This window comes from Catharus ustulatus, chromosome 31, assembly GCF_009819885.2.
Source record: "Catharus ustulatus isolate bCatUst1 chromosome 31, bCatUst1.pri.v2, whole genome shotgun sequence".
Lineage (NCBI taxonomy): Eukaryota > Metazoa > Chordata > Aves > Passeriformes > Turdidae > Catharus > Catharus ustulatus.
In genome coordinates, this window is record NC_046251.1 from 885,929 (window position 1) to 900,911 (window position 14,983).

A 14,983-nucleotide genomic window follows, 5' to 3' on the forward strand; every position below is an offset into this window, starting at 1 on the left:
CCGGTGTCTGTCCCGGTGTCCCCTTGTCCCGGTGTCTGTCCCGGTGTCCGTCCCGGTTTCTGTCCCGGTGTCTGTCCCGGTGTCTGTCCCGGTGTCTGTCCCGGTGTCCCCTTGTCCCGGTGTCTGTCCCGGTGTCTGTCCCAGTGTCCCCTTGTCCCGCTGTCTGTCCCGGTGTCTGTCCCGGTGTCTGTCCTGGTGTCTGTCCGGGTGTCCCCGTGTCCCGGTGCCTGTCCTGGTGTCTGTCCGGGTGTCCCCGTGTCCCAGTGTCTGTCCCGGTGTCTGTCCCAGTGTCTCTCCCAGTGTCTGTCCCAGTGTCTGTCCCGGTGCCTGTCCCGGTGCCTGTCCCGCTGTCTGTCCCGGTGTCCGTCCCGGTGTCCCCGTGTCCCGGTGTCTGTCCGGGTGTCTGTCCGGGTGTCTGTCCGGGTGTCCCCTTGTCCCGGTGTCCCCGTGTCCCTCTTCCTACCTCGTGCTGGCGGCGCACCCCGCGGCGATCCCGGATCGTTCCTGGCCCGGGGGTGTTGGAGCGGGGGTGGCCCCGGCCGGGCCGCGCGGGGACTCCGCGGGCTCCGGCTCCACCTGCGCCGCCGCTCCGGAACCGGGCGGGCCCGGGCGGAGGGAGAGGAGCGGGGCGGCCCCGGAGGGAGCTGCGGGCGGTGCCGCTCCGCCCTCGGGACGAGCCGGGACCGGACGGGCCGGGGGCGGGCGGCGCGTTCCGGGTCAGAGCTGCGCGACGCGAGGGACGGGGAGAGGCGGCTTCCAGTGGCGAGAGAATCGGGGCTGTGCTGGTGGCTGGGGGACAAATTTGAGCCCCAGCCCGTTTATCCTGGGTGATGGCGGAGCCACCGAAGCTGGAGCCGTTCCCGGGGTCCCGATCCCTGCCCGGGATCCCTCATTGCCGCGGGGGGACCGGGACGAGGCAGCTCCAACCGCGGGGACAGCAGGGATGGGCGGGGGAAGGAGAGTGGGAACGTCCTGAGGGGTGAGCAGGGCACAGGAGAGTGGGAATATCCCGAGGGATGAGCAGAACACAGCAGGAAAATCCCGAAGGATGAGCAGAGCACAGGACAGAGGGGACATCACACAGGATGAGCTGAGCACAGGAGAACGGGAACATCCCGAGGGATGAGCTGAACAGGACAGGAACATCCCGAGGGATGAGCTGAGCACAGAACGGGAACATCCTGAGGGATGAGCAGGGCACAGGAGAGTGGGAATATCCCGAGGGATGAGCAGGGCACAGGAGAACGGGAACATCCCGAAGAATGAGCAGAGCACAGGACAGAGGGAACATCCCGAGGGATGAGCAGGGCACAGGAGAGTGGGAATATCCCGAGGGATGAGCAGGACATAGGACAGGACAGAGGGAACATCCCGAGGGATGAGCTGAGCACAGGAGAACGGGAACATCCCGAGGGATGAGCTGAGCTGAGCACAGAACTGCAGGAACATCCCGAGGGATGAGCAGAACACAGGAGAGTGGAAGCATCCCGAAGGATGAGCTGAGCACAGAACGGGGACATCCCGAGGGATGAGCTGAGCACAGGACAGAGGGAATATCCCCAGGGATGAGCTGAGCAGGGCACAGAACTGCAGGAATATCCTGAGGGATGAACTGAACAGAACACAGAACGGGAACATCCCGAGGGATGAGCAGAGCTGAGCACAGGAGAGTGGGAATATCCCGAGGGATGAGCAGGACACAGAACAGGAACATCCCAGGGATGAGCAGAACACAGGACAGGAACATCCCGAAGGATGAGCAGAGCTGAGCACAGAACTCCAGGATAATCCCAAGGGATGAGCAGGGCACAGAACTGCAGGAACATCCCCAGGGATGAGCAGGACACAGGAGAGTGGGAACATCCCGAGGGATGAGCAGGAAACAGAACTGCAGGAACATCCCCAGGGATGAGCAGAACACAGGACAGGAACATCCCAGGGATGAGCTGAGCACAGGACAGGACAGAGGGAACATCCCGAGGGATGAGTTGAGCACAGGAGAGTGGGAATATCCCACGGGATGAGCGGGACATAGGACAGGAAGATCCCGAGGGATGAGCAGAACACAGAACTGCAGGAAAATCCCCAGGGATGAGCTGAGCACAGGACAGAGGGAACATCCCGAGGGATGACCAGAACACAGAACTGCAGGAACATCCCGAGGGATGAACTGAACAGGACACAGAACTGCAGGATAATCCCGAGGGATGACCAGAACACAGAACTCCAGGATAATCCCAAGGGATGAGCAGAACACAGAACTGCAGGATAATCCGGAGGGATGAGCAGAACACAGAACTCCAGGATAATCCGGAGGGATGAGCAGAGCACAGAACTCCAGGATAATCCCAAGGGATGACCAGAGCACAGAACTCCAGGATAATCCCGAGGGATGAGCAGAACACAGAACTCCAGGATAATCCCAAGGGATGACCAGGACAGAGAACTCCAGGATAATCCCAAGGGATGAGCAGAACACAGAACTCCAGGATAATCCCAAGGGATGAGCAGAACACAGAACTCCAGGACCATCCCCACGCAGTGCCCGGGTGAACCGAGCACCTCCAAGAACAAACCAAACCCGAGTTCAGAGCGGAGGAGGGAGGTGCCTGCACTCAGGGGCTCCAAATCCTGCCCAAAAACACTACCTTGGGGAATTTCAGCACTGAATTACACTTTTCCAAGGAAGAAATCACTTCAGAGCCCAGCTCGGGGTCTCTGGGGTCAGTGGGTGCAGGGAGACAGCACCGAAACACGGGTGGGCAGGGATGTGCTTTTGCTGAGTTATTTTGCTCGTTTTTATGTCACCAAAACAGCTCTGGGAAGTTACACACCGAGCTCACATTGGTAACCCTGCTCGCAGAGGGGTTATTTTGGGCACCTGCTGAAGCTGGGAGGTTTCACGGTGCCTCTCACCCGCCTCTGGGGTTTTCTCTTTCCCTTTAATTCGTGTCTGTCCTCTCCAAAATCAGCTTTTCCTTCCTTTTCATCTCCAAATCCTCACAGATCCACACTGAAACCTGGAAAAAAACCTCACCTGAGGAGAGGCACAACCCTCAAACAGCACCTGGCAGTTCAGTCCAGAGCAGTGGCAACAACTTTTTAAATAATTCAGAATTACCAGGGTTACACTCGATGTGGAAAACAGAACAGAAGTCTCAGCTCTGATCCCCTCAACACCCAAATGGCCCTGACAAGGTTTTTGTGACTAACAGTTCATTCTGAGAGCAGTCAATAACTTCACAACTGAGTCCCAGCGGGCCCCACTCTGCATAAATTTGGATATTAATGAGTGGAGCCCAGCGGAGGTGAGAGTGCTGGGGACCAGTCTGTGGTTTACACTGCACAGCAGCAGGAAAAAGGGGATTTATCCTCCTCATCGAGCTCTTCCTGCTGCCCAGAGCCCTGAATTCCCTTAAATCCATCATTCCAGAGGCTCCAGCTCATCAGCTGGGCTCAGCATTCCTGCACATTCCTGGTGCAGAATCGTGGGAATGGAACAGGGATCATCGAGGGTCTGCACCCCCAAAAATCACAGCACAACCCACGGGGATCCACCCCAGCACATCCTGCAGGAATCTGGTGTTTTCCTCCTACAAAATAATAAATTGGATTTGGGATGGGCTGGAAAACCAGAGTTTTCCACTTTGAAATCTGTGAATTTTTCCCAATCCCACTTTGAAACAGAAGCAGAAGGAGGAGCAGCCTGACCCCTCCTTTTACAAAATTTAAAAATTCCACCTGAGGAACCAACAGCAAAGAGGAGATGAAGGAGATTGAGGTGAGGAGCTCATCCTGAATTACTGGAGAATTTCAACAACTCAGACCATTGAAAAGAGATTAATTTTGGAAGCATAGCCGGTATTTTTAGCCTGCTCCCCTGTCTGAGTCCCTCCTCCTTGGCTCTGCCGTGCCAGGCCAGGGGGATGTTGCAGAAGCGCTGGTTGGGAAAGCCAGGGGTGATTTGGGATCCGTGGAGATGGATGAGCTTCACCCCCACGCGTTGTGCAACCCTCGGAGGAGGAGAAAAAAACGCTCGGGGCTGCCTGGGCTCGTCCAGAGCCAGCCCAGGGTGAGTGGGGAGGCTCCCAGAGCAGCCCAAGAGCTCAGCCCTGATGGGAGAGGGGGTGAGAGGCAGGAGAAGGTCTCAGATTGCCTGGGAGGGGGAAAAAATGAGTGGGGAAAGGTGGTGGGGTCTCAGTAAAGATTTTCTGTGTTTTGCTGCTTGCCAGAGCTGATCCAGGGAGCCAGGGAGCTGGGAAAGGACAAGGATGGGGCTGGGAGAACAAGGATGAGGGTGGGAAAGACAAGGATGGGGCTGGGAAAGACAGGGATGGGGCTGGGAAAGATGAGGATGAGGCTGGGGAAGATGAGGATGGGAGTTGGGAAAGGACAAGGATGGGGCTGGGAGAACAAGGATGGGGATGGGAAAACAAGGATGGGGCTGGGAAAGATGAGGATGAGGGTGGGAAAACAAGGATGGGGTTGGGAAAACAAGGATGAGGGTGGGGAAGATGAGGATGGGGCTGGGAAAGAAGGATGAGGATGGAAAGACAAGGATGAGGCTGGGGAAGATGAGGATGAGGTTGGGAAAACAAGGATGTTGTTGGGAAAGACAAGGATGAGGATGGAAAAACAAGGATGAGGCTGTGGAGGTGTGCAGGGCTAGAAAGGACAAGGATGGGACTGGGAAAACAAGGATGAGACTGGGAAAGGACAAGGATGAAGCTGGAAAGACAAGGATGAGGCTGGGAAAGAAAAGGATGAGGGTGGGAAAACAAGAATGAGGCTGGGAAAACAAGGATGAGGCTGGGAAAGGACAAGGATGAGGCTGGAAAAAACAAGGATGAGGCTGTGGATGTGTGCAGGGCTGACCTGAGAGCTGGAAAAGACAAGGATGAGACTGGAAAGGACAAGGATGAGGATGGAAAGACAAGGATGAAGCTGGGAAAGGACAAGGCTGAGCTTGGAGAGCTCTGCAGGGCTGGAAAAGACAAGGATGAGGCTGTGGATGTGTGCAAGGCTGGCCTGAGAGCTGGAAAAAACAAGGATGAGGCAGGGGAAGACAAGAATGAGGCTGGGAAAGACAAAGATGAGTTTGGGGAGCTCTGAAGGGCTGGAAAAGACAAAGATGAGGCTGGAAAGGACAAGGCTGACTTTGGGGAGCTCTGCAGGGCTGGAAAAGACAAAGATGAGGCTGGAAAGGACAAGGCTGAGCTTGGGGAGCTCTGCAGGGCTGGCCTGGCCTCCCAAAGCACAGCAGACACGAGGATGTGCCAGGGGGAGATGAGGCCATGGGGGCACCCCCTGGCACCTCTTCCACCATCCAGGAGCTCCAAACCCCCCTCAATCCCCTCCCATCTCCCCGTTCCTGCTGCACCTGGAGCAGGAGAGGCCCCTGCAGGTGCTGCCTGTGCCAGGTGAGGAGGGACCCGGCTCCTGCAGCGTCCCAGGCGCGCCCAGCTTGGCGGAGCTGGGAATTTGGGCTGCAGCCAGACAGCTCCTGGCACAGAACTGCCCCTCCTGGAGCCCAAATTCCAGCCCCACCCGCAGCCCCAGCATCTCCACAGGTGACCAGGACAACACCTGGATGTTCACCTTGTGTCCAGGCAGGAATTCACACACACATTCTCCTTTTTCCTTCCTTTTTTTTTCTTTTTTTTTTTTTTTGGGGAGCTGCCGATCCTGCCAGGCACAGCAGGATGGGCCAGTTGCTGATTGGGCCACAAGAGCTCTCGGTGCCTTTTTTTTATTTTTTTTTTTTTTTTTTAAATTTGCTGATGTAGGGAAGGAGAGGAGCAGCTCACGCCCTGAGTTGGGCAACGCGGGAGGAGACGCTCAGAAAACGGGGAGGGGTTTTTGTCACATCCCAGGGGCTCTCAGGGAAGGAAACGGGGCCAGAGCAGGTCCTGGCCACGCTGGACTAACATTAGCCCACTCCTGGTGGATTTTAGACCCGGCTTGAATCTTGCATGGCTGCAGAGCCGCCACTCAGCATTCAAACTTCTCGATTTTTCATTCAATAAAAACCAAATTATTCCTGTTTCAATGCAAATCTGGGAACACTCTGCACGCAGGAACTTCAATAATAAATTGGTTTTCTCCTTGTTTTGCCTCACTCTGCTCATGCCACCCCCTGTGGGGGCTTCAGCACCCTCAGACATCCCAAATAGCTCTGGGGGCTGCCAGTAGCCACCCCATTTTGCCACTAGCCATCCTATTTCCCCACTAGCCATCCCATTTCCCCACCAGCCCCGTGTTCTGCTTTGAACTGAGGGGTAACATGTGCTGAGCAGCCCAAAAGTTTGTTTTAAATAGACACTCCTTGAATAAAACCTACAAAAATACCCCCATGTCCTTCTGCCGGGCGTGAAACCGCAGCGCGGCAAAGAGGAACCGTCGACTTTAAAAAACACCAAAAAAAAAAAAAAAAAAAAGAGTAAAAAATAAAAATAAACACACTTCTGCCTCCTTCACCCCGCTGCTGCCACCGTTGCGCAAAGAGAGCAGGGATGGGAGGGAAGGGGCGATGCCAGGGGGTGGGGGGCTTATCCTGGGTCAGGAGAACTCGGGGTCTTCTGGGTTTGGAGCCCCTCAGGGTCTCTCAAGGTTTGGATCCCCCCAGGGTCTCTCAAGATCAAGAGCCCCCGGGGTCTCTCAGGGTTTGGATCCCCTCCAGGATCTCTCCAGGTCTGGAGCCCCCCAAGCTCTTTCTGGGTTTGGATCCCTCCAGGGTCTCTCTGGATCTGGAGCCTCCTGGGGTCTCTCAAGCTCTGGAGCCCTCCAGGGCCTCTCAAGATCCAGAACCCTCTGGGGTCTTTCTGGGTTTGGAGCCCCCCATGGTCTCTAAAGATCCAGAGCCCCCTGGGATCACTCAGGGTCTGGAGACCCCTGAGATCTCTCCAGGTCTGGAGATCCCCAGGGTCTTTCTGGATTTGGAGGCCCCCATGGTCTCTCAGGGTCTGGATCCCCCCAGGGTCTCTCAAGATTCGGAGCCCCCTGAGATCTTTCCAGGTCTGGAACCCCCCAAGCTCTTTCTGGGTTTGGATCCCCTCAGGGTCTCTCTGGATCTGGAGCCTTCTGGGGTCCCTCAAGCTCTGGAGCCCTCCAGGGCCTCTCAAGATCCAGAACCCCCTGGGGTCTCTCAGGGTTTGGAGCCCCCCAGGATCTCTCAAACTCTGGAGCCCCCCAAGGTCTTTCTGGGTTTGGATCCCCCCAGGGTCTCTCAAGAACCGGAGCCCCCCGGGGTCTCTCAGGGTTTGGATCCCCCTGGGTCTCTCTAAGTCTGGAGCCCCCCCAGGGTCTTTCTGGGTTTGGATCCCTCCAGGGTCTCTCTGGATCTGGAGCCTCCTGGGGTCTCTCAAGCTCTGGAGTCCTCCAGGGCCTCTCAAGATCCAGAACCCTCTGGGGTCTTTCTGGGTTTGGAGCCCCCCAGGATCTCTCAAACTCTGGAGCCCCCCAAGCTCTTTCTGGGTTTGGATCCCTCCAGGGTCTCTCTGGACATGGAGTCTCCCAGGGTCTCTCCAGCTCCAGAACCCCCCAGGATTTCACAAGCTCTGGAGCCCCCCATGGTCTCTCTGGATCTGGAGCCTCCTGGGGTCTCTCAGGGTTTGGATCCCCCTGGGTCTCTCTAAGTCTGGAGCCCCCCCAGGGTCTTTCTGGGTTTGGATCCCTCCGGAGTCTCTCTGGATCTGGAGCCTCCTGGGGTCTCTCAAACTCTGGAGCCCCCCAGGATCACTCAGGGTCTGGAGCCCCTCGAGGTCTCTCCAGGTCTGGAGCCCCCCGGGGTCTTTCTGGGTCTGGATCCCCCCAGGGTCTCTCAAGATCAGGAGTCCCCTGGGGTCTCTCAGGGTCTGGATCCCCCCAGGATCTCTCAGGATCTGGAGTCCCCTGGGGTCTCTCAGGTCTGGAGCCCCTCAGAGTCTCTCAAGGTTTGGAGTCCCTCAGGGTCTCTCAAGATCGAGAGTCTCAAGGGATCTTTAAAGATGCAGATTCCCCTGGGATCTCTCGAGGTTTGGATCCCCGGGATTTCTCCAGTCTGGAGACCCCGTGATCTCTCAAGGTCTGGATTCCCCCTGGGGTCTCTCCAGCTCTGGATTACCAGAATTTCTCAAGGTCTGGATCCCTCCGGGGTCTCTCAGCTCCCAATTCCCGGGCTCTCTCCAGCTCGGATCCCCGGGACTTCTCCAGCCTGGATCCCCCCGGGATCTCTCCAGGTCTGGATCCCTACGGGGTCTCTCAGTTTTGGATCCCCAGAATTTCTCCATCTCTGGATCCCCCAGAATTTCTCCAGCCTGGATCCCCCCGGGATCTCTCAGCTCCAGATTCCCCCGGGATCTCTCAAGGTCTGAATCCCTCCGGGATCTCTCAAACTCTGGATCCCCCCGGGGTCTCTCCAGCTCCAGATCCCCGGGATCTCTCAAGATCTGGATCCCCCCATGATCTCTCCAGGTCTGGATCCCTACGAGATCTCTCAGTTTTGGATCCCCAGAATTTCTCCATCTCTGGATCCCCCGGATTTCTCCAGCTCTGGATCCCCCCGGGGTCTCTCAGCTCCGGATTCTCCCGGGATTTCTCAAGGTCTGGATCCCCCCAGGGTCTCTCAAGGTTTGGAGCCCCCAGGGATCTCTCCAGCTCCAGATCCCCAGGATTTCTCCAGGTCTGAATCCCTCCGGGATCTCTCAAGCTCTGGATCCCCGGGATTTCTCAAGATCTGGATCCCCCGGGATCTCTCCAGATCGGGATCCCCCCGACTTGTCTCAGCTCCGGATCCCCGGGATCTCTCAAGCTCTAGATCCCCTCGGGGTCTCCAAGTTCCAGATCCCCAGGATTTCTCAATTCCGGATCCCCCCGAGCTCTCTCAGCTCCGGATCCCCCCGAGCCCCTTCCCCCGCTGCGCTCGCGGGGCTTCAGTTACGTCCCCAGAGGACAGAAAAACATTTGCTTTAAAAACAGGAAAATGTGATTGTCAAACCACAACAATGGGCCGGGAAGGGGCCGCGGCGGCTCCGAATTTCGCTCCAAAACACCCAGCGAGTGACTCAAAGTTTCTGCACCGAGCCCGGGTGGCCCCGCGCCCCCTCCCGGCTCCAGCCGGGACTCGGTGGCCCTTAATGAGCTTTTAATTAATGTTTCCCTGATATTTGGGGTGCCAAATCCACCCCCAAGGCATCCCCGATGGGGTGAAAATCCTGGTGGGTTCCTCTCTGCACCCTCAGCAAGCAGAGCCCAAGGAGAGGGACAGGACATGGAAATGAATTCACACAAGAGAGAAATTTGGGAGAAATTCCTCCCTGTGAGGGTGGTGAGCTGTGGCTGCCCTGGATCCCTGGAAGTGTCCAAGACCAGGCTGGGCAGGGATTTTATCAGGTTTTTATGGATTTCTGCCTTTTTAATATAACCCAAAAGCAGCTCTCACATGGCAAAGCCAGGGGAGCTCATCACGCCTGCACATCAACCCCTCCCTCCTCTTCCTCACCTTTTTCTTTAGAGAAGTTCAGAGCAAAGAGTTTCACTGAAAAAACATCGCAGAAGCTTCACAAAAGTCACTGGGAATTGTTTAATTCCCTTTATTTAAAACCCAGAGGGTTTGCAGCCAGATAAAGGGAGAACAACCAGGAAAATTCCGTTTTTCTCAACACCAGGGGAAGGAATTAAAACATCTGGCACGCTCTGGGCACTGCTCTGAGCTGCTGGGCGTGCTGGCATCGGGGGCTGTCACCCCCCAGGTGTGACACAACCTCCCTGGCCACCTCCAGAGTCCCCTCCAGGTCCCTGCTGCCTCTCCTGAACTTGGAAAAGGAGCAAGGAGGGGATGAAAGAGGAGAAATTCGGCTGATTTATCCTAATTTGCACTAATTTCTGGCCACCACCAGGTTCCCATTCTGTTCCCAGCTGTCGAGAACATTTTCTCAACCTGGGATTGAAAATTTTCCTGTCACAGTCAAGGAATTCCCTGAGTATCCCAGCACGGGCTCCATCCTTGTGCTGTGTCCTTCCCTCTTCTCCCTTTCCCTCCCCACCCTCAAATCAAGGCTTGAGGTGCCCCAAACACCAAACCAACCCCCCCAAAACTCCAAATCTGTCCCCAGAGCTCTGCAGGTCACAGGATTCAGCTCTGCCACTCCATCTCCTCCAGTTCACGTCCTGCTCTCCAAGCCAGGCCCCCCAAGCCTGAGCTCAGCTGTTTTTTTGACAGCCCAGAGAACCAAAACCAGTTGGGTTTAGCTGGAAATTCCCAGGAGGGGGTGTGGGAGCTTTTTCACCAGTTTCAGCACTTTTGAGATAGGACAAAACTCAACAAATTCTTCCATCACAGCGTCCCTCCCCGAGCTGAGCTGCATTTCTCTGTCTTGGTGCAATTTCCCATCCACAGAGAGAGAGTCAGGAAGTGAGGAGAGGATAAAGAGACTCCCATGGAACATCTGAGCACAAAAGATGGACAAGGGGAGCTGGAAAGGACACCCCAAAAATATCAGAACATAAAATTTGGGTCGGACAAAGGAGCCTGGACAGAACACTCCAGAAACATCTGAAGACAAAATTTAGGTGGGACAAGGGGAGCTGCACAGAACACCTCAGAAAATTCAGAACAGAAAATTTGAGTTGGATTGTGGGAGATGGACAGGATACCCCAGAGACACCTGAAAACAAAATTAGGGTGGGATGAGAGGAGCTGCACAGAACATCCCAGAAAACTCAGAACACAAAATTTGGGTTGGATAAAGGAGCTTGGAGAGGACACCTCAGAAACATCAGCACACAAAATTCAGCTGTGACTGGGGGAGTTGCACAGAACACCCCAAAACCACCAGCACAAAAAATTTGGGTTGGATGAGCAGAACCTGGAGAGGACACCCTGGAGAAAACTGAACAACAAATTTGGGTTGGACAAAGGAGCTTGGAGAGGACACCCCAGAGACATCAGCACACAAAATTTGGGTGGGATGAGAGGAACTGCACAGAACACCCCAAAACCACCAGAACACAAAATTTGGGTTGGATGAACGGAGCCTGGACAGGACACCCTAGAGATAACTGAACACAAAATTTGGGTTGGACAAAGGAGCCTCGACTGCACACCCCAAAAACATCAGAACACAAATTTTAGTTTGGACAAGGTGAGCTTGGAGAGGACACCCCAAAAACATCTGAATACAAATTTTGGGTGGGACAAGGGGAGCTGCACAGAACACCTCAGAGACACCTGAACACAAAATTTGGGTTGGATGTACAGAGCCAGCACAGAACACCCCAGAGATAAATGAACACGAAATTTGGGTTGGACAAAGGAGCCTCGACTGCACACCCCAGAAACATCAGAACACAAAATTTGGGTTGGATGAAGGGAGCTTGGAGAGGATACCCCAGAGACACCTGAACACCAAATTCAGCTGTGACTGGGGGAGCTGCACAGAACACCCCAAAACCACCAGCACACAAAATTTGGGTTGGATGAACAGAGCCTGGACAGGACACTCCAGAGATAACTGAACATGAAATTTGGGTTGGATGAGCAGAGCCTGGACAGAACACCCCAGAAACATCAGAACACAAATTTTAGTTTGGACAAAGTGAGCTTGGAGAGGACACCCCAAAAACATCTGAATACAAATTTTGGGTGGGACAAGGGGAGCTGCACAGAACACCTCAGAGACACCTGAACACAAAATTTGGGTTGGATGTACAGAGCCAGCACAGAACACCCCAGAGATAACTGAACACGAAATTTGGGTTGGACAAAGGAGCTTGCAGAGGATGCCCCAGAGACACCTGAACACAAAATTTGGGTTGGACAAAGGAGCCTCGACTGCACACCCCAGAAACATCAGCACACAAAATTTGGGTTGGATGAACGGAGTCTGGACAGGACACCCCAGAGACACCTGAACACCAAATTCAGCTGTGACTGGGGGAGCTGCACAGAACACCCCAAAACCACCAGCACACAAATTTTGGGTTGGATGAACAGAGCCTGGACAGGACACTCCAGAGATAACTGAACATGAAATTTGGGTTGGATGAGCAGAGCCTGGACAGAACACCCCAAAAACATCAGAACACAAATTTTGGGTTGGATGAGAGGAACTGCACAGAACACCCCAGAAACATCAGAGCACAAATTTTAGTTTGGACAAGGTGAGCTTGGAGAGGACACCCCAAAAGCATCTGAATACAAATTTTGGGTGGGACAAGGGGAGCTGCACAGAACACCCCAGAGACACCTGAACACAAAATTTGGGTTGGATGAGCAGAGCCTGGACAGGACACCCTAGAGATAACTGAACACAAATTTTGGGTTGTACAAAGGAGCTTGGACAGAACACCCTGGAGATATCAGAACATAAAATTTGGGTTGGATGAACAGAGCCTACACAGAACACCCCAAAACCACCAGCACACAAAATTTGGGTTGGATGAGCAGAACCAGCACAGAACACCCCAAAACCACCAGCACACAAATTTCAGATTGGCCCCAGGGATCTGCCCAGGCCAGGTCCTTTCTGTACCTTTGCTGTCGCCGCTCATGGCCCCGCTCAGCGCCAGCGCCGCGCTCGAGGCTCCCGTCGCTGTCGCTGTCCCCACGTCCTGCACGTGATGCTGGCCAGGCTGAGCCCCTGCCTGCTGAGCTCTGTGCTGAGTGTGGCGAGCAGCCCAAGCCCTGCTCTCGAGCTTTTCTCCCCGGCACAGTTTCCATGCCTGGTTTCAGAATGACGGGCCCTGCTCGCTGCGCCGCCGGCTTTATCGCGCATCCTTTCGTTTTACCCAGCTGGGGACTGGTTGCTTTCAAAATAAAAATGAAGCTGCCACAAGCTCCTGGGGTTCTACCAGGCTTCTGCAAACACTTGGAGATGCCACAGAAAAAATTTAAAAAAAAAAAAAAAAAATGAGTTGTTTCCATGAAAGCTCCCGCTGGCACAATCGGCCACCCGGGGATTCGCGGACAATGAAAATCCCGGGAGCAGCTGCAGAAAATTCCCAGTTTTACATCTGGGTGGTGCAGGGAGGCTAAAATTGGAGCAGCCTTGGAGCCACCCACACTCACCCAGGAAGGGAAAAATCCCTGAGATGGAGAAGTTCAGCTCAGATTTCCCACAGGGATGGTTCTGATTGCTGGGGTGGGGGAGGACAAAGGGGTCACTGCGCCCCCAATTCTGGGGGTAAAAAATTTCCACCAGGATGGAAAAGAGCAGGAATTGTCCCAGGAGAACCTGGGCTGGTCCTTCTGTGTGGTTCAGAATTGCTTTTCTCCCCCTGGTTGTCCTTCTGTTCACAAACAATAATGTGTGCTTTTGGTCTAAATAACTTTAAATTCAGGTTAAAGGCAAATGGCAAATCAGGGGAGAGCCCAAGACTTTTCTGTCCCCCCTGCCATGAACTGAATTAAATCCCACTCAGGGACAGCTCTTCCTTAGGAAGGACCTGAAATTGGTCATTAAATCCATCAAAAACCTGAAAAACAAACTGAAAAAAAAAAAAAAATTGGTTCCAAATTGTTCCCAGCAGCTCATCCCTGCATCCCATGGCTGGAGAATTTTTATTGCTGGAGAGAAAAAGCCATTGATGACAGAGCAGGAAGAATTAAAAGCACAAACATTGATGGAGCTGCTCTTATTGTGGGGTAAAAATCACAAGGAAAAAGCGTCCAAATTTGGATTTGGGTCCAAATGCAGCTCTGAGAAAAGCTGAGGGATTCAATGGCAACCTGAGCTGTAAAAATTTCATTTATTTCACATCTCCGGGTAGGTGAGAGGCAGACCAAAGAGATGAGCCCCAATAGAAAAAAATAAATAAAATAAAAAGGAAATAAAGCAGAAAAAAAAAGCAGAAAAAAAGCAAAAAAAAAAAAAAAAAGAAAAAAGAAAAAAAAAGGCAAAAAAAAAAAAAAAAAGCTTTAAGAAATGTCGAATTATCTTCTTATGCAACACCACTGCAACCTAGAAAATCTAAAGCTGCAGGACATAAATCAACCACCAACTGCCTGGGGGTTAAAGAGAAACTTCCTCTGGTAACAACCTATTGCATAAGTGCCCCAACGGGAGCTCCTGCCTCCCAAAATCTCTGTTAGGAAGGGTCGGGGCAGCTTCTGCAGGATCCTTCCTGTGCCCTTGGGCTCTCACTCATTTTTTTTATCTCTTTTTTCCAGCCTGGGGCAGTTTTGAGCTGAGCTCAGTGCATTTCTGAGCCCCAAACAGGAGGAGTTTGGGTTTGATATTTGAAATAAATTCCTCCAGAATTGCCCAGAGATGTTGGGATGGGAAATGTCCTTAAAAATTGAGTGAAATTTAAATTCCTCCCCATCCAAATTATTCTGTTCTGTGGTTCTCTGATTTTAATTCCCTTTATCCCCAGAAAATTTTGGCTTCTGGATCCTTCACCCTCCCTGGTGCTGCCCATGACCCAAAATCCCAAAAAAATCTCCAAAATCCCCAGCCCTGAGCAGCTCTTCCCACCTGTAAAAAATATATTTTATTGTTTTGGTGAAATTTAAAAGGTTTAATAAATAGATAATAGGAGATATATATCCAAAGCAATGGGTTAAAATGGTTGGGTGTTGCTTTTTAAAATAAATTTTATAATACATTAACTTGTTGCATATTTATAGTTTTTTATGTATAGTTTAACTTGTTTAATTTTTTTTTGAGAATTATTTTAGTATGACTATTTTCTGGTTTTTTTAGAGTATGTGTGTTTTTTGGTTTGTTATTTTAATTTTTTAAAATTATTTTTTAATTTGGGTGGCGGTTCTGGTTGTTTGTAGTTGGTGAGTGTTGATAATTGCTGTGTTAGTTGCAGGGTTTTTATTACAGATTGTTATTTTAAATTTTTTTAATTATGATTGTTATTTTATTTAAATTTTTGTTTACAGATTGTTATTTTAATTTAATTATTTTTTTAAATATTATTATTGTTATTTTATTTAATTTTTTTGTTTACAGGTTGTTATTTTAATTAAATTATTTTTAAAAAATATTATTATTGT

General features: G+C 52.5%; 1 protein-coding gene across 2 annotated transcripts in view; it reads right to left on the reverse strand.

Annotated features, from left to right (window-relative positions):
• HDAC7 (histone deacetylase 7) overlaps positions 1-14,983 on the reverse strand; it is a 95,152-nt gene that overhangs the window by 68,659 nt on the left and 11,510 nt on the right. The window contains exon 1 of one of the 2 annotated variants that reach the window (XM_033083383.1): positions 12,510-12,610. The exons of the other annotated variant lie outside the window; for it this stretch is intronic. Within the exon in view, the coding sequence (XP_032939274.1) occupies positions 12,510-12,528 (19 nt within the window). The 5' untranslated portion in view covers positions 12,529-12,610. Of the gene's footprint in view, positions 1-12,509; positions 12,611-14,983 lie in introns of those variants that run through there. 2 annotated transcript variants of the gene reach the window in all.